At 40.8% G+C, this 19,650-nt stretch overlaps 1 protein-coding gene across 16 annotated transcripts in view; it reads right to left on the bottom strand.

Annotated features, from left to right (window-relative positions):
* Positions 1-341: 341 nt before the first annotated feature.
* kif1b (kinesin family member 1B) overlaps positions 342-19,650 on the bottom strand; it is a 53,356-nt gene continuing 34,047 nt past the window's right edge. For 8 of the 16 annotated variants that reach the window (XM_020704557.2, XM_020704564.2, XM_020704559.2 and 5 more), the window contains 26 exons: positions 17,474-17,652; positions 16,224-16,361; positions 15,146-15,397; positions 13,727-13,845; positions 13,335-13,420; positions 13,018-13,147; positions 12,592-12,745; positions 11,746-11,836; positions 11,506-11,624; positions 11,325-11,380; positions 10,189-10,297; positions 9,919-9,985; positions 9,712-9,796; positions 8,114-8,219; positions 7,804-7,830; positions 6,305-6,419; positions 6,101-6,234; positions 5,942-6,003; positions 5,643-5,788; positions 5,278-5,538; positions 5,124-5,195; positions 4,701-4,822; positions 4,442-4,594; positions 3,913-4,105; positions 3,211-3,329; positions 342-3,134 (listed from right to left, as the gene is read on the bottom strand). In XM_020704557.2, the coding sequence (XP_020560216.1) occupies positions 3,092-3,134; positions 3,211-3,329; positions 3,913-4,105; positions 4,442-4,594; positions 4,701-4,822; positions 5,124-5,195; positions 5,278-5,538; positions 5,643-5,788; positions 5,942-6,003; positions 6,101-6,234; positions 6,305-6,419; positions 7,804-7,830; positions 8,114-8,219; positions 9,712-9,796; positions 9,919-9,985; positions 10,189-10,297; positions 11,325-11,380; positions 11,506-11,624; positions 11,746-11,836; positions 12,592-12,745; positions 13,018-13,147; positions 13,335-13,420; positions 13,727-13,845; positions 15,146-15,397; positions 16,224-16,361; positions 17,474-17,652 (3,138 nt within the window). In that variant the 3' untranslated portion in view covers positions 342-3,091. The remainder of the gene's footprint in view (positions 3,135-3,210; positions 3,330-3,912; positions 4,106-4,441; positions 4,595-4,700; positions 4,823-5,123; positions 5,196-5,277; positions 5,539-5,642; positions 5,789-5,941; positions 6,004-6,100; positions 6,235-6,304; positions 6,420-7,803; positions 7,831-8,113; positions 8,220-9,711; positions 9,797-9,918; positions 9,986-10,188; positions 10,298-11,324; positions 11,381-11,505; positions 11,625-11,745; positions 11,837-12,591; positions 12,746-13,017; positions 13,148-13,334; positions 13,421-13,726; positions 13,846-15,145; positions 15,398-16,223; positions 16,362-17,473; positions 17,653-19,650) is intronic. The other 8 variants (XM_020704558.2, XM_023956529.1, XM_023956528.1 and 5 more) reach the window with 3 other exon arrangements.

A 19,650-nucleotide genomic window follows, 5' to 3' on the forward strand; every position in this document is an offset into this window, starting at 1 on the left:
TCACAAATCCTCTGGTGACCCATGTTACTTCTCATTAGTATGAGGAAACGAGGAGAATGAGTGTAAAGCAGAGTCTCTTAGGTATATTTGTCAAAGAACAGAAGAAAAAAAACACTGTAAAATGACAATTTAAAAAAAAATGTTCATGGCTTGTTTTAAAACAACTGTCAGTCCTTTAAATTATATCTGAAAATGTATTTAGAAAAAAATGAAAAAAGCTGTTTGGTTTGGTGTGCTCTGAAGCAGGAGCATCTAATGGACAGCAGGAAGCTGTAACTTGTCAAAACATGCTGGCATCACTAAAGCACGCCACAAAGGAGAGGACAAACGGGCATCACAGGTTTTTGCTAATGCACAGTTTGCACTTTTTATTGTTGCCTCATTCACTAAACGGTTCAATGGTGCAAGATTACCATACACAGAATTAGGATACCTGCATGACACATCTATGCTATACAGCGAATGGATTATAATTATTACAAATACAGTAAACATATTTACATTTTAGTTCAAGCTCCATACAACATAGATATTTACAAAGTAAGTATGAAAATGAAACCAGTCGGAAATAATATACAGTGGTAATGCTTGTTTTCAATTCCAAGGTACCAATTAAAAAAATAAACGTAGATGATTCGAAGCTATAAGGGGAGATGGAAATGATAGTTTTGATTCAAAGGCATCCATAGAAAACAACGGGTTGAGATGAAAAGCTTTGTCCCAATGAATGAAAGTGTTACTCGCTACTTCATGTTAGAATCCCTGACACTTGGAAAAAAAAAAGAATAATAAGGATTCACAAGAACTCTTTCAAATTTAGCTGGCCAGCGTGAATATTGACAAAATTATAGTCTTCCAAACCAATCCCTCAAACCACTTCCTGATGGACAGAAAGCACTAAAGCAACTCACCTGAAAAGGTGCAGCTGTTAACATCTTAGATGGCCTCCCCACCCTGCTGAAACACACACTCCACCGTACATTCAACCCTCTTCCAGCTCAGACCAGAGGACATTTTGGTTGATTTCGAGCAGAACAACTAAACCGCAAAGACTTCATTTGATCAGTTAGTTGAACCTTTTTATTAATATGTGCAAAAAGCTGCAAACTAATATATACAATGCAAACATAAATACACAATCCAAAACAATATATCTCTGCAAATTAGCCACTGAGGGGAAAATGTTTGCTCTGACTTTTGCCCTGATAAAAGTGCAGCTGAGGTATGTTGCATATCAGCCTTGATGAGTGCAAAAAGGCCGTTTCCTTGTGCCGCTTCTCCTAACCGGCAGGATTTACTAAGAAAACAACATATTTGTTTGGTTGTTTTTTTGTCTCTGACTGACCAGCAGGTTTGCCGACCTGTGGAATGTTATTTAATAAATGCAGGCACCTCTGCTTTTACACAGGCTCCAGTTCCCCTTCCTGCACAGGGCTAACTGCTGGTTGGTAGGCCAGAGTTTGTTGACGCCCATCGATGCATCAAAGCCCGTGTAAACGCAAAGGCGCCGCAAATTTAAGCGCAGCTACACCAAAGCAACATTAAGGGGCAGTGTGCAGAGCAAAGATTTTCAGGTTACAATAAAAGAAACCTTCCTTCCACTACCTCGTCCCTTTAATATCTGAGAAAGCTCTTATCAGAGACAGCTATCATCCAGTGTAGCCTTGATATGTGCTCTCTTGTTCCTGATGCTCAGACATCATCCTGCGCGATCCGCTCTAGTCTTGCTATAGATTTAAGTTAATGTGCAAATGAAGTGAAAACACACTAGATGCTGGTTACAAATGAAGAAATACATAAATGCCCTCTGTTACATTTCATAAACACCTCTGTGGAACAATTAAAAGCATAGGCGCAATGTACAAACAAACAAAAAAATAATGTTAAGGTTTTAATAATTAAAAAAAAAACACGAGTTGAGGATGTTTCAATTGACATAAAAAGTGGTAACATTTGGTGCTGCTGAACTGTAAGCACTTCACTTTACAGATTCTCCCTGACGGTTCTCTTTCCTGCAGGCTGTGTACAAGCAGCTTCATCTCCTCACTACTCCTTATGACCTAAAGGCTACGACCTCGCTGTCTCCCTCGTGCCACGTCCCGGAACATCTACATGCATGTGACAGTCAAAGACATTTCTGTGGACAGATTGCCTTCCTTACTTATCTAACCATCTTCATTTTTCTTCTCAAAAAGCCTGTTTTTCATTTTGATGAAATAGCAAACTGACAATTATCTACTCCTGCAGACACGAATGCACTGGCACTATCAGAGGTTGAGGGGGGTGTGTGTGTGTGTGTGTATATACACAGACGCTTACAACTGCAATCCTAACAAAGCATCAATATCGATGAGCTCTAAGGAATTTCACCCAAATCTTTCCTGATTTGAGACAGCGGGGCTGTTTTGGGAGGAGGGCAAAGACTGAACGGGAACTCATTAAGATTAAAAAAAAAAAAATTAAACTAGGGATCTGTTAGCAGCAAATATCTCTTAAGGAAGAGCGTAACCTAATACATCACCTAGATATACATTTGTAAAGTTTCCCTTCATGATTTTGTCTGTAAGTTAAAAGATTTGTCACGGATTTTATTTTTCTCACGGTAAGCAAACCTAGTCTTCTCCTGAGGAATGTTGCAGTTGCCATGCAAGCACATCGTCTAAGACAACAGAAAAGTTAAAGAACATAATTTGGGAGACAACACTGAGACGTTTTTTTTTTTTTTTCCTCTCTTTACAGATGATTGGCAAACTTAAAATTAAGTTTCTGTAGAGCCGTGCACACACATTTAGACTACCACAACATGCTACTAGTAAGGGAGATCAGGGATGACTATAAAGAGGAACAAAATCAGACCCGAACGTCAGAAAATATGAAAGCTGAGGGGGCGGGAAGGAAAGCTAAAGCTGGATGGAGGGAAGGCCGATTTCTCTGGAACTGAAACTTTTAGTCGCATGAAGGGAGACTTAAGCCACAATTCTACTTACAAAGGAAAACCATCAAGAATCACAATGGTTAGTAAGTGTTAACACTTGTATGTTCGAAGGCTGTTCTGAAAGAGCAGGAGCCCGATGCTGGTGTGCCGCTCTGCTCAGTTCTTCATCAGGCCGCTGCGCCTCCTCGCCAGCTTCGATCTGTGGGGTGAAGTGAGGCGAAGGTTCAGTTTGCGTGAGGGGTGACGTGAGCGGCGAGGTCTGACCGTGTGTGTACCTTATCGTCCCCGCAAGCAGAGGGTTGAAGGCGTACAGCCAGTCGTTCTTGTCTTTCTCGTTGTTGGCCTGGAGGAGGATTCCTCGATGTTTTGTGCACACGGCAAATGTGTTGGGAGTCTGAGACAGAAATCAAGAAATATCCTTACTGATGTATGTTGTACACCGGAAACTTTGATCTGAATAAATGCTTCAGCTTTAGAACACATAGAAGAGACAAACTCTGCATAATTAAAATACAATCGAGGGGTTTCAAAATTGGAGTTAAAATATTGTTTTAAACAAGAGCTGCAGCTGCAAACATGAAATATATAAGACAAACGTATAAAAACCTGCATGCAGTAAACCTATGGGTAAATGTTGAAGATCCACTCCGATTCTCTTTTGATCTATTTCAAAGCAGCAGTCGTTAAATGATGATTGTGCCATTTCTAGCCAGCAGGGAGCTTAAGGCTCACCCACTTGCATTTTCTACATCACATATAACAGCATTCAAACAGCTTTTTCTCGTGTGCTACTGATTCAGAGTACTTTGGATAAATAAATGCTCAAATAGAATTTTCAGCGTAATTTTCTTTATACATGTCCCCTCTCATGAGAAAAATGTGACAAGAACACCAAAGACAAGATTTTCATGGGAGTGGGTCTTTAAGGCTTGGTGAGGCACAGGCTGGATGAGGAGAAGCCATTCCAAAAGCTCTACCTTGAGCATGGCCTGCTGGTCTTCGCTGTATTCCACCTGTGCAGTTGACAGGTTAAGGACTCCCCTCTCCACCGGGTCCTTGTCACTGTTGTAGATGAAAACATAGGGCCGGCGGACGACCACGAAGTGCTTCACCCATGAGTTAGAGCGCGGCTCCATGAAGCTCAGGAAACCTTTCTTGGACACAACAGACCTGGAATAAAGTTGGACAGTGTTTAGTGCTTCGTTAAGGATCCTCTTTTGTGGTTTCGGATGAGTTTCTTGTTTGTCTGTGTTCACGAGCCATAAGCAAATAAATAAAAGAAGCTACTGAAGCTGTACCGTTTAAGCAGAATCGTTTTAAGTTGATCATTGAACCCTCATGCCTGAATTTATTTCCAATTATATAAAACATATTCTTCAGTGTTTTTTCCATTTGAGGTTATACTAAATTAAAAGAAGTCCTGGATTAAATGGTACGTTGCGGATTAGTGAAGGGGTTAAACTTTGATTAGGTTGCTGTAAACAGCACAAGTAAAAAGAAACCTACCCTGGCCTCATTTCTTCAATATCAGGCACCAGGTTGAGGAACTCATTTTTTCCGGCTCGTGCAAGGTAGGATGTTTCCAGAGTGGCAACCAACGGGAAGTTCTCGTAGTCTGAACAGGAAGGGCTCGAGGCACGAGAGCTGTTCTCTGGAGTCCTTTAAGACAATAAAAATGGGGCATTTCCAGTCAAGTCAACATTCAAGCATCTGCTGGGTTGAAAAATGAACAAGTTTAATTTGTTTTTAATGGAAAAAGTTTTACTTCTGGTCCAAGGAGCCACAGCGGGAGTCAGCCAGAGACGGGCAGGTGGAGGAGGGGGTGAGGGTGGCGCTGCTCAAGCTGGTCACGGACAGGTCGCGTCCGATGGGTGAGATGTCCGACAGCTGCCAAGAGGCAGAAGATACAGTCGAACAACAGCACAGCAGACTCTGATGACAGACCATTCACTGAACAACTGTGAAGGTTTGTCTTCAGTTTTTAAATAAAGTTTTACCCTTAAAGATAAGGTCAGATGGAACTCTATGTTGGCCTTCTTTGGAGATTCATTATTGATAACACGCTTTTTCAAAATTCTAATACGCAAACAGATTTAGAAGAAATTCCTGCTTATGCTTGGTCCAATAAATACATCATATATCGACGACATAAAAAAAAAGGATTCTCCACAAAGAGGATTGTTTTTACCTTGCAGTCGCTGATGCTGTTCACCACCTGATTGTACTCGTTGTTGAAGGTGTGCGTGAGCAGACGCAGGCACTGCAGGGTCAGAGAGCACAACGCTTGACGTGAGCAGAAGCAGCAAAGACAAAGCGTCTCCTGGAGGAGATTCTCTTCCCACCTTTGTGGCCAGCTCCTTCTCACGGTCCACCAGGCTCTCGATGTCTGTGGAGTCGTAGCCGCTGCTTTCACTGGGGGTGATGGCGCTTTCAAAGGTTGTGCTGGAGATCTGCGAGGAGATGGACGTGGAGGTGGACAAAGTCCCTGAGCTCATGCTGGGGGACAGAGACTCGCACAGAAACTTTGTGGGAGGGGTGGTTCCAACTGGAGCTGCCTCTCCGAGCTTTTCTCGGAGCAGGAGAAGGTGACGCGTCTTCTCCACCTTGACAAACAACAAGGGAAGTTTGAACATTTGTAGACTGTAAAAAAGACGAACGTGTGTACTACTGGAGCATTTGAATGTCCAAAATGATTTTTTAAGCTCACCTCATGCAGCTGCTCCATTTTCTCCAGCTCCCATTGGTGCTCCAGGATGAGGCTGTCTCCTCTCGGCCTCCAGCCGGCCAGGTTCTCCTCTCCACGGACATAAGCCACAGACGTGTCCAAAACCTTCCTTCTCCTACGCTGCATCCCTGATCAGAGCCACAACCACAATTAATGCAGAGAAAAATGTCATCCAAACTTTGGGGGTAGTGTTTGGATAGAAGAAAACGGAAACAATTCACAGAAGTGTAGTCTCCTTCCTCTCCTTTCTCCCAATAATGTTAACAACCATTCTGACTCACCTGGACTACCAGTGTCTGAAATCTTGCACAAACTGAGCTCATAGATCCCAGTCACTCGGTTGCTGTAGTGAAGCAAAAGTGTTTGTTTGTTATTAGCGTCACTTCTGCTTACTATTTGTGAGCTAGAAGCAGCCAGAGATCATCCGTTCAAGGCCTTACCAGTCAGGAGTTTTAGAGTATCCGCTCCCAAACAGGTTCCTGAGAGAACGAGGAGGGGAGATCTTAGCGTCTCGCGAGTAGAACACCATACAGATGTCTTTAGTGATGATGGCAGGCTGGATGCAGTGGTCCAGCTGCAGAGGAAAGGCACAAAGGTCAGCAAACATGCAGAGAGGTCGATTCTGTGGCGGAGCAAAGACAGACCTCCAGATATGCAGACAAGGTCATGAAGATCTTCTCCCCATAAGGAGTCACTCGGTTCAGCAGGAGGGAATTATGCAGGGAGCTGTCCCACACGGCCTCAAAACGATAGAAGGTTCTAGAGTGGAAAACCAGAGGAAGGAGCAGATGGTTTCTATTTTATCTTCAAAATGATTATGAACTCTAGCTGGACAAACATTGAATTTTGGGAATCGGAGCTGGGAATGTTTAAGAAAAACGAAAAAAGGTTTCTTTATGCCAAAAATAAAAACCAAGAATTTTAGATGACAGGTTCAAGGATGATTTACACCGGTCCTTCCGTGGTGCGTCTCCGTTGTGTTGACAAAAAAACAGAACATTCATTAATCAAACAAAATGTTCACTTTGCCTTTGTCATGTCTGTGTCTGACATCCGTCCCTTTGTGGCGCAACACAAGCTTTTCTATTTCCAGCCTGGTGATGCGTCAATTTTATGGAAAAAAGCGAAGCATTAAAACAGGTCCAGGTTTTAAAAAACCTTTGCATTAAACTTTCAAAATAAAAAACCTAAAACATTTTATCTTATAATTTAAGGTGACGTGCTAACTAAGCACGCATAACACAGTTGTTCATTTTCGCCATGAACGATGAAATATTGGGAGTACAAAATCCTAACATCATTTTTGACACAAAACATGAATTTTACAAGGACTCAATGAGGAAGGAGAGTGCATGGGGGCCCGATTGCCAAAGTTTTGGATGAACTACTCCACATGAGCGCGGCAGGACAAATCACTTCTCCGTAAGCCAGGAGGGGGAGGGGACAGACTGGAGACACAACGGACACAATGTAAACTAACTGACGGTGGTGAGACGGACTCCCCACGCAACGTTAGGGAGTCGCACCCAAACGGACCAGTGTAAACCCAGCGTGAGCAGAGTGGAGTCTGAAGTTGTCCTTGCTGTAAATCCCTGTCATCAGAAGTGAGGAAACTCTCTGAGGTCAAACCTCAACACAAACAGGAGGGCGTCAGATAACAAGACTCCTTTACAGATGAATTGCCCGACACCATCAATGTTAAGCTATTTTTCTTCATGTTTGTGAGACCATTTTCAGTAAATACCCCAGGGGGCGCTGTTACACTGGGGTTAAGCTGAAGGTGACTGTTGCAACACTTTAGGTTATGACGGTGGAAAACAACAGAGGAAAAACATCTCCTGAAGCCTTTTGCTGCTACAGAAAACAGACTAATCTTTGTGGTATATTCGAGTCAGAATATCACAAACTGAAACAATAAACGGGGAATAAAGGTTGCATTTGCTGTTAAGAGTGTCCTTACTGAGCCATTAACATTTTGGCATTATGGGAAGTAAAATGACAATGGAAGTAAAGACAAATCTTAAGGATTATGCATGGAAATAAAACCAAACGGTGGAAAAAGTATTTCTAAAAATCTATGGGACTATAAGAAACATAAAGATCCTTGGGGTCAAGGAGTCTCATGTTTTCGGATCGTTGGTACCTATCAATATCTTTATCAATTGAAAGCCTGAGCACAAGCATGAGTCCAGCCGCAGCAGGAGGAGGAGGAGGGTGCACAGAAAAAATAAAGAGAGAAGCACAGACAGTCAGGACACAGACAATGAAGCAAATCAATAGCTGAGAATATGGAAATGGTCATGCAGTGATAAGCCACATGACAAAAAACTGTTTTTATTTGAAATGTTTGACATCAAATGCTTTGGAAGTATAATCGAACAAACTTCTCACAGAAGAAACAGACAAATTCAGCGGGTTTTTTTTGACGAAATCCACCTTGGAGGCATTTTTACCTGTTGGTATTGTGGGAAGATTTGATGTTTTTGGCAGAAATGATGTTGAGCGACAGAATAGCATCTGCTGCACTGTCGTCCACCTCCGCTTTGCTCCGAATACGACCTGTCAGGAAACAAAATGACATTTATTTATTGATCAGACTAAACAGAAATGTTCTGTCAGATAAATACATTTTCAACATCAAGTATCTTAAAGATAAATCAGTAAAAAGATATCTTTTAAATGCACTAAACGTATGGTTTTTGGTCCATAAAGCAAAATGACAATGTTGTTGTTCACCTCTTGGCTTACCCCGTCAGGGGTCGCCACAGCAAATCAGTTTTCACTGATACACACAGGTGGTTTGGCAAAGAGTTTACCGACACAACATTGTATTTTTTTAAGGCACAGGGAGACCCAGAAAGGCATCAGAGCACAGGGTCTTGCCTAAGGACTCACACTGGATGGGTTTTTTTTTGGCTCATTGCACGCCCTGGGAATCAAACCCTGTCCTGCGTGACAGTCCCACACCCAGCCAACCGAGCCTTCCAGTAGCTTATAAAGCAAATGACCAGAAAAACTGCATTTTGATGGGATAGAAATTGGTCGCGCTCATGAAACAAAGTTCCTTGAAGTCGATATTGACAGTCAGGTCAGTTGGAAACCACATGTTGAATTTATATAAAACAAAATATCTAAAGCTTTAGGTATAATCCACAAAACCAAAAGAACCCAGAGTAAAAATGTTTGCATATTCTATACATTTATTATTAATTATTCCATACTTCCAGTTTTGTTGTGAAATTGAGGGAAATGTGTACAAAACAAATATTGATCAAATAAGTAAACTTCAAAAAAGAGCAATTAGAGTCCTACGATTGTTTTTGTGAATCCCCAAATGCACTATTTAAAATGAGAATCAAATACAACTAAATCTGTGGATATTGTGCATCTAAGAATGTTAGAAAAAAAATGTTATGCCTTTAAAAGATGAGAGTGCAGTCATTTAAAAAAAGGAACATTATAATTTGAAAAATTATTTTTAGTTTGACTTTAACTTTATTTTATCTAACGGGGAAATTCACTCTTCATGGCAGCTCAAAGAAAAACATAAGTGAGTACATAAGTAGATAAACTATTGTTCAAATTTGTGTTTGAATCATGCAAAGCAAGAACTCGTGCAAAATGGAGAGATGTCCTTCTGTTTTTGGAATTGGATGGATAAACATTTTAAAGGAGTTATCACTGTAAAAGAAATTAGGCTACAGTTATAAAGTGAAATAATTAGGCAACAATAGTGATATTTAACTATGAATTAGTAAATATGTATTCATGTATTCGTGTATGTGTTTATACATATGTGTGTTTGTGTATTTGGTAAAGTATTTTGGTAAAACTGCTACATTTGTAGAACCAAATAAACTTAAAATTTAATTTATTGGTCTATCAGATGAGATTATGATATTAACATTACTGGAAACAGGAAGTTTCATCAGGATGTTCACAGTGATAACAGTCACAGGGTAATGTCCCTTTGCTTCACAAGGTAAGTGCTTTTGTGTTTCTTTTTCTGGTCTGCCGTTGAGACAATGATGCCAGAGGCAAAGGCACTCACCCACAACCAGCTCACGAACGTCCTTCCAGTGGAGCTCGCTGCCCTTCTCGTGGATAAGAGTGACTGTGATTCTCCGCTGGATCCCCTGCAGCACAAAACGCCACATTAGCATTACAGCAAAAACAGCTGCAGTGTTCTTTAAATGCTCTGTGCGCCAACAGAGTTAAGAGAATAGTGAGCGGAAAGCGTGGGAGGGGTGGCCAGTACCTGGTGCAGCAGAAAGGTGCCGTGACAGGGAAGTCCTCCAGTGTGATCCACGATAGCTGGGATGTACCTGTGGATGAATCCCTTTGAATAAACTCACAGTACTTTATGAGAAAATCACAAATAAATACAACCACTACAGATAAGACATGGAAGTGTTTATTTAGTATTTTTGGGTTAATAAAAGCCTGATTGGGATTTCGCCTTCATATTGAAGAACTCACATCTGAGTTTGACCTCTTTGAATGAGTGAAGATAAGATGCAAGACTTACTCTCCAGTAGGCTCCAGTTCACTGATCTCAAACCAGACGAGCAGGTCGTACTTGCTGACACAGTGACCCAGGTTGGACTTGGTGATGGTGTTAAGTTTAGTTGCTGGTACTGACAGAATTAACACACGAGAAATCAGTTTGTCAATTTAGAATGTATCCACATTTCAGAGAAGATGAACGAAAGCAAGAAACAGATATTACTGACGCTAGTTTGAGGGCTAAACGGAGAATGGATGAGGTGTGAGTCAGCTAAAACTAGGAATCTATGACTCAGCTTTAATCAAATCTGGGGCTAACAGAGTAGAAATGGAATTTTTTCAAGGAACTGTTCAATGCCAAACCAGAATTGTTCTCCTGCTGAACCCAGATGTGTTCTGATTTGCTTGGAGGGTAGTGTTTTCCTCTGAGATGCTTGAAGATCAAATCTAATGTATAAGTAGCAACTAAATGCATACATTTAGCCTTGTGAAATTGGATCATATGTAGTGTAAGTGATCTCCCTGAAATCAAACTCATTTTGGCTTTAGATTCTGCATAGGTAGCTCATCCACCTGGAAGTGTAAAGTCTGGCCTGCTTCTGAGCAAAAAGGGGAGGGTTGGACCGAGCTGACGGGAGCAAAACAGGTCTGCAGCGAGGTGCACTGCAGAGATCTGCTGTGCGACTGCCTGCGGTAACAGAGCACCACAGGAGCAAAGCGCTAGGCTATCCACTATAGCACAGGTACATCTAATGCCTGCCCGCTCAGCTATGACAAGCCCCTCTCTGTACCAACCATGGTGCCTGGGCACAGTTAGCACAAAGTCGCTGAGCGTAGGGAGGAACGGGAAGTGGGACGGACGGTCAGCCTCGTCCTCCAGACTGGCAACAGCAGAAGAGGCGAGAGCGTTGGCGTGCTCAGACAGCGTGTCCAGCACTTGACCGTTCACATAACCACTCACAAGGTATCGGATCAACTCAATCTTACGAGTGTGGTCTAGGTTAGCATCGCGATGCAAACAGAAAAACAGATGAGAGACAACGTGTAAGAAAAGGAATTAAGGAAAGTGGCGGACAGATAAATACGGTGAAATAATCACACAAAGAAATGGAGATGACCGAGCACACAACTGTGTTGCTCAAGGACTAAATGTCTGACCTGGTTTAGACAAAGGCATGGGAATAGGGTAGTATTTCCTCGACTGTGTTGGAGGACTGTTGGGAAAAAAAGAAAGACACTTAGTGCAAAAAGTAGCGCAATAAGCGCAATATGAACAGCAAACAATTATTAAAAAAACAAAAACCTGACACACACAATTGTCGTACTTGAACTAACAAACCTGATCAGATCCTGGCCATGAATATGCAGTGGATGCTGCTGGTAGTGTCCAAACACCTCAAAGACGATGGGTTTGCTCTTGATGTACTCAATGAAAGACTCTGTGACCTCCACTGAAATCTGCTCCATCAACGGCAAAAGGAGACGTCAGTCTTCGACAAATATAGACTCGAGTCTCTACAGTTGTGTGTGTGTGTATGTGTGTGTATGTGTGTGTGGGTGTGTGTGTGTGTGCACTTACATTCTGGACGTGGTAAAAGCCCAGGGGAGATCCTTTCCCTGCATTCTTCAGAGGCTCAGTAGAAAAAGCCTCATCATGGCGATGAAGGAAACTGGGGAGAAAACGTGAAAGCATGTTGGTCTGATGTCTTCACATTTTCAGTAAGTAAACTAAAATTAGGCTCAAAACATTTAATCATAACTTAATTAGGTTAGGTAAGGAAGGGAACAAAACTGCTAAAAAATACATATTTTATATTCTCAAAAGACTATAGTAAAATATTTTAGAAAAATTCCAATGTTAGAAGAACGCATGGTGGTGTAGTGGGTAGCATTGTTTCCTCACTGTGAGAAGGCCCTGGTTTGAAACCCAGCAGGGACCTTTCTGTGTGGAGTTTGCATGCACCCCCTGTGGTTTTCCCGGGACACCCCGGTTACCTCCCATAGTCCAAAAACATTCTTCATATAATGATTGGTTATTCTAAATTGTCCCAAGGTTTGAAAGTGAGTGGCCCTGCCATGTCAGTAGGGATAGGCTCCAGTAACCCATTGAGCCCAAAAGGGATAAAGTGGGTTTAAAAAATGATTGGATGTACAATAAGAGTCCGTGTTTTGAAGCCCTTTATGCCTGACTTTTTCTCTCCAATTGGTGTTGAAAACTCACCATGTTCAATTTTGTTATAAAAACAACCAGAATACTCCACTCAGAAATATTCCTTACTGCAAAAAACAATAGTGCGTCACACTCATCACATATCCACACGGTTGCTGTGGCCTGACCATTACCGTAAACTGGAAGTGTGCGACATAACCACCGTGTTGACCTAAATCGGACTGTGGTGGATGTGTGTAAGGATCGTGAACTCACTTGAACTGGCAGAAGATGTCTGCATACTCAGGCGGGACCCCACTGGCCTGGAGAACGGTAACACGGAAGGTAAAGATGCTGCCCACCTCCAGCTGGCCTGCCAGACCTTCACTGGGGCAAAGCTTGGCATCTGTAACGTTTCCCAATTTAAGATCTGGAAAAAAAGTCACAGGAGAAAGTCAGTGTGAGGTGTGACCATCTAAGAAAATGATTGTAAGCTTTTTCACAGTTGTTGTTCCATTTTTTGAAACTTTTGATTGTGGAAAGGATTCTTTAATTACTTATTCTTTAATAGAACAAAACTGGGTCACAAAGACCTAATTTCCATCACAAAGTATCCTAAGTTCCAACAGGAACATCTGCCAAGTGTATTTCCCAATGGGCTAAGGGGTTCAAACTGGAAGTGGAAGGTTCTAGCAGTCGCACCCATCTCGTTTATCCTGTTAAGCTCCTCCAAGGGTGTGATGACCTCTGAACTCTGACCCTGACCCTCCACAATGCGCAGCTCTTCCTGGGACATTCCGGAGCGGGTCATAACCATGGAGGGAAAATCATTCTGATTGGATGGGAAAAAGAAGCAATTAGCATACAGCTGGTGGAGAAGAATGAAATACACAGCTTATGTATTTTAAAGTAACTGCAGAAAAACTTAAAAGCAAAACATAACTATACGTCTATGGGAAAATTAGATAAAAACAGAAATATCACACATCAAAGTTGTTTTTATAAGATTCTGGGCTTACCTTTTTGAAGTACTCATCATCAAAAGAAATCTTGGCGGTTCCCGACTGCCTTACTCCTGACCCGTAGTCTGGAGCTTCCTCATCAGCTACAAAGAGACAAACCATCCTGTTGTCAGACTCTGTTTTTGTCAGAACCCTTAAGAAGTTGTCAGAGTAGCTCCAAAGAGATGCAGGGGAAAAAAAAGATTTAAGGGAATCTACTTTCTCTTCAAGAGCCCTTAAGCATTTGGTTGTGTTGTTTTTCTGAGGAAATTAAAACAGCCCAGGAACCTACTCTTTCAGTCGCAGTAAAGGAAAACATATCAACATCAACACCACTCAAATTAAATCAGAATAAAATCCTACCAGTTGCTTTAATTCATTATTTTTCTCAACTCAAATTTTCTTCTCACCAGAGATGGCCTGGACTCCGACACGCAAGAAACCTCGCACATCGCCCTTCTCGGTCACTATGGCAACACGGTGAATCAGTGGTACAGGGTACAGCAGGTTGCTCAGGTACACAAAAGCTCTGAGTAAAAAAAAGAGAAGGGAGAGCTGAGAGCCTGAATGTGGTGCAGTGCAACACTAAGAACCAGCAACCGGTCCCAGAACAAAACATAGAACTGCTGGGTTCTCTGCTGTGCTTGACTGAGCCGGTATGAAGATGCGTTTGTACCTGTAACTTAGTCATCAAGTAAAAACACATTTTCATGGTTTAGTACATATTTATGAATACAAAATATATATAAAGGCAAGCAAAAAATAAAAAAATAACAAAAGATACAACACCAAAGATGCTTTAGGGCACAAAAAAGCATGTCATGATGCATCCAGCTGTAAATCTGTAGACTTCTTTGCTGCATTGTGCAATAGAGAATAAGGTTCTAATTCACATCCTTACTGTTTGTGTGATGAGAGTTGACTAAAATTTTATTGCTCACTTTCAGAGCAGCTTCCTCTATCGGCCCTCCATTCCTGTGCTGGAGGAGCAGAGCCCAGAACAAAGGGCAGCTTTCAATCTGCAAACCTTCTGAAGTCAATGTGACACAGGTAAAGGGAGCTCCAGCTGCTGCAGACTCTGTCCAGATGGAGGCCCGTATCTTATTAGCAAAAAACTGAATTAATTAATAACCTATTCTAATAGCAATGCAAAGTCTCCATCATTTGCATCTGTGCTTGATTTCTGACACTGCTGAGGCATCTGCTTAAATCTGAAACACATCCAGAAGAGGGAGGATTACCAGCAGCTGTCACATGCAGGTGGTGGATGGAAAAACTACAAAACATTTTAACAAAACTGTTAAAACAAAAGTTAACAACAAAACAAAAAGCTTTGGATCGTAAAAACAAATAAAAAACAAAAAAAAAATGACATGTATTTATGCAGTTAGCATTCAGCACAGACAATACATTTTTTCACACAAGGATGGTAGTTAGAGCAGTCAGCACTGCAATGAGGGCGGAGGAGTAGATGAAGAAAAACACAGGACTTTTCAGAGGTCAGGAAGTTAGTTTAAATTAGAAGTAGCTCATAAAAAGTTGAAATATTTAATTACACATGTGACTAATGAAAATGAAATGCAGCCCTTTAAGATTTATCCCTGACAGCTCCAAATGCCTCACCAACTCTCTGTCATTTAGTTGCACAGAGAAGCGTGATCATATTTCAGCGTGGGATTTGTCAGGTGTTTCAAAAATAGCTTCACATTAGTATTACTCCAGGCTGTCATTAATTTCTGTTTTCTTGATACACATAAGCCCAACCAGCCCAATTATAGTGTTCCTGTCCCCGTGCGGAGGATGAGGACACAGACGCGCCCGTCACCAACCTTCCCACCAATATGAACCAGGGGGAGCGGTCGTAAAACGGGTCCTGGCCGTCGCTGAAGATGTCCGAACCCTCCTCGGTGCCGGCGTCCGAGCTGGTGTCATCCACGAACGCCTCATCGTCCATATAGTCGGACATCTCGCTCTGGCGCTCGTCTGCCAGCTCGGTGATCTCGGAGTCGGTGGTGGAGAAGGTGGGCGAGGGCGTGCGGTCCGGCAGGTGCTCGTTCACACAGCCGTGGAAAATTGGGGAGCTGAGGGTGGGGTTGGCGGATTGAACAAAGGCGGCAAGATCCAAGGAAAGGTAACAGTGGAGCAACAGAGCAGTTAAAAACAAACCACTGTCAGACGGAATATTTCATTATGGAACTATTTTCTCACAACTTGTCCCTCCAAAAACAACTTTCTTTGTGGTAAACTAATAAAAGCGGGATAACAATAGTAAAAAAGCAAGACTGGATCCTTCAGCCATACTTACAAGCAATCCTTCAACATATTAAAGCAAAACTATTTTAAGAGCTGCTGTAAATGCGGTGGAAGGATTATTTCACAGAGCAGGAATTAGACTAATACCAGGTGTCACAACAGTTTAAAGAAATGTGAGCATTTTGAACCAAAATGAAACGCCCCTTTAATGGATTAACATGCAAATCTTCTCACGCATGCTGAGAAGAAGAAAGAGGATCAAATGCAACACGCTGCAAATTCACGCCATTCCTTAAACCCTTCAGGTTCCTCATAAGATTTAAGTGAATAAAAGAAAAATAACATGAGAGTGACAGAAGAATCATAAAAAAATGTTTAAAAACTCAACATGGGATGAAAACAAAAATACAGGATTTTTTATGTGATGCCAAGACCAATAAAACACAATCAAATTTACACAAATGACAAAACAGAAAAAATAAACACAAAAAACATGTGGACTAACATGAGACTAATAATGAACAGTGAAAATGGATTTTTTTTAAAGTACAACATTTTTTTATACCTGTCATCCAAAAAAGAAACCCTTTCAGACACAAACAGCATTCAGTCTGCACGTTCAGTTTAAGTGACAACCAAAGTGTTTTTACAAACCTGCCTACGAGCTTGAACCAGTGGAAGCGATCATAGAAGGGGTCACTTCCTGTCAGAGTGCCCTCCCCATCGTCCTGATGAGTGGAAGCCATTTCTCCAGCTCGATCATACATCTCTCTCATCTGCTCCAGCCTCTGCCTGCAAATGACGGCACCGTGCACTCAGTGTTAATGGAAGGAGGAGAAAACACAGCTCACCTAATGGCTGAAGGAAAGTGACGCTTCTCAACTGAGATCTTGATTTGTGTTTTGTTATTTTTGTTTTCTTTGTACTAAAGGGAACATATGCAACAAAAACTAGAGGAACACTGAATATAAAACACAAAATTATAAGTTTCTCTTTGGGTAGCCTCCATGTAATATCAACAATCTTTTTAAACAGCATTTTTTTCATCTGCTCCCGATTCACAACAATTTGGAACAAAAGAAATACTCAGAAATGCAATTTGAAGCTTAATTTTCTTTATACATTTCCTCAATATTCAGGAAAATACCACGAGAACATGCTAAAAATACAAAAAACACCATTTGTAATCTGAGTGAGTCTTTAAAACCAAAATAAGGAAGTATCTAAAAAGGAAAAGTAACTACCGTATTCTCCGGACTATAAGTCGCTCTGGACTATAAGTCGCACCAGCCCAAAAATGCATTATAAAGTAGAAAAAAACACAGATAAGTCGCACTGGACTATATGTCGCATTTTGACGGGAAATTTATTTGACAAAATCTGAGACCAAGATATAATAACTTGCACAACCTCATATGACACAATCATAGCAGAATGTTTATCTCATAATTTCACAGTAATTTTTTCTCATATTTATTTATTCCTTTCATAAAGCATCATTGGCCAACTAATACTCTGTTTTCATCCTGTATTTGTAGAAACAGTTGTCATTTTTATTGCATTTCTGAATCTATGAAATCATTGGAAAATAGAATATTATGTTGTTAGCCTTCAAGATCTTACTGTAAAAAAAGTTTGCTGATTCTCTGAGTCACTTAACATACTCTTAACACTTAACATACCTCATACATCAAATTGACCCAGAAACATCATCTCTGTTCCCCACAAATGAACATAACAGGAGGGTTAACAATGTATTTATTTCAATTTATTTCTAATATAAGTCGCTGCGGAGTATAAGTCGCACCCCTTGCCAAACTATGAAAAAAAGGGCGACTTATAGTCCGGAAAATACGGTAATCTAAGTGTAGAAGGTTCGCATGTAGCTGTGGTGTGAGCATTACTTCAGTTTTTCGAGGGACCAGTAGTGCGTGGCTCCGTTCTTGAGGTCCTGAACCTCAACAGCCACCACTGTACGGGGGAACGGTCTGACTTCACGCTCTTTCTCCGGCTCTGGGGGCAGCAGCTCAGGTGGCAACGGAGAGTAAAGTGTGTCTGTCAGCAAAACAAACTGGAACTGTACCTAAGGGGGGAAAAAACAAGAGTGGGATTTTTAAGAGCCAACTAAAATAACACCCAATTTAAAAAAGCATTTAATCGACAGAGGCTTTCGACCATCATCAGACGGAGAAGAAAACCAACACGATGAACAAATTCAGACCAACTACAGAGATGACATTTCTCTGAAAGTATTAGTTCCTTAAATTATAGAAAGAAATGCAGCAAAGCAGATTTTCATTTGTACCCAATTCCATTCGTCTTTGTGACAACAAATCAATAACTCACTGCTGGATGACATAAAACCCCGGCTTGTGCACCGCTAAGACTATTAAGTGGGATTTTAGCTTCCTAACTTTCCATTTATAGTGTTCTCTCGCTATAACGCTCTTCGCCTTTTGCAGTCATGCAGACGGTTTGCAGTGCAAAACTGCACCGCAAACAGTCTGCACTGATCTGCATCCTGATTGGCTTTTGACCCTGTCAATCAATCACCTCCACATCCCATCTACTGTACACGATGCATTCAAACTGACAAAACTAAATCAGATCTTAACCTATCGCATGTTATTTTTAGAACATAACTCCTGCAATAAATGAGGTAAAAATAAACTAAAAGAAACAGCTAATAGAATGATTTGCATGAGTAAATTCTCTTTTTTAGTTTCAGAAGTTTCACAGGGACACATAGAGAGGGTACATGTTTAGATTTTTACCAGTATAACAATATATTAGGAGGATGTTTTCCCAACATTCCTTGTGATCCTTGTTCTCCCTTCCCTGAAGACATTATCATGAGATAAATGTGACATCCTACGTCACAGCCTAACACACATGACCCGGCTGAAACATTACTGTGATGGGAGATTCTCTACGCAGCAAAGTGATTATCCAAAAAGAAGAAAGGGGCGTTACCATCCTCAATGGTCTCTTGTTATTAATGTTTGAGGAATAATCCACGCTCAACTCAATCTACAAATCTACCCTTTGGCCTTTTGGATAATCGAGTCTTTTGTATTAAAGAGAACATCTGACACTGTGATAAGATTATTGAGTTATATTATGAAAAGAAGAAACATTTCTGCAGCTCCTGGATTCCAATTTAAAAATGTCTATTAGTCTGCCCCTTTTCAAATCCCAGCTGTCCTTGTAGCTTCAAACTAACACAGTTAAGCAGAACTAGGTGGTCAGCAGTGAACAGGGCAGAGACCTTCACAGGCCAACATGAACAGAGGCTATCAGGCTTGGAGTGGCCTGTCCCTGAAATCCTTTCAATGTAGCATTCAGTTTATTATGAAAAATGCAGTAGATATGGGAAAAACATGTGAAGGAAGCAACACATTATTTAAATAATGTATCATGTAATACATAAAAGACCCTTGATCATTTTTTATGTTGTGCATGGAACAAGCAATAGAATGATAAGGTGGGTGTGTGCTCTATAATATAATACACAACACTGTACATGTTCCCTTTGAGTTTTTAACATTTTTCCCTACTTTATTTATTTTAACAAACTCAATAAGGTTTTTGACAGGGGTGTAGTTATTAATCAATTTGTTTTCCTAAGATCCAACCAAATAGATCCTTCTGAGGCAAGTTGTTAATTGAATCGGTCTATACCATTATAAAAGAAATTCAAATTGAAATAAGTTTTATATATATATATATATATATATATATATATATATATATATATATATATATATATATATAGGAAAATACCATTTGGATTGAGGTACGGTTTATTGTACTATAACGTAAAAAATGACCAAGTGCATCACAGCGGACAATGTGATGGCAGCAAAAAATGATCAAGCATCATTCCAGTCCAGTGTGTGGAAACACTTTGAATTTTGCAAAGACATGTGACCGTACAGTGTGGTAGAATGTTCTAATAATGGATTATTTTGATGTGGAAAAGCAACAGTGGTCTGAGCTTTATGAAACTAAGTTTTGAATGGATTTATCATTATTTCTTGTTTACTTGTTTGTACACATATTTAATCTACGCCTGATTATC

The sequence above is a fragment of the Oryzias latipes genome, chromosome 7 (assembly GCF_002234675.1).
Source record: "Oryzias latipes chromosome 7, ASM223467v1".
In the NCBI taxonomy this organism is placed as follows: domain Eukaryota; kingdom Metazoa; phylum Chordata; class Actinopteri; order Beloniformes; family Adrianichthyidae; genus Oryzias; species Oryzias latipes.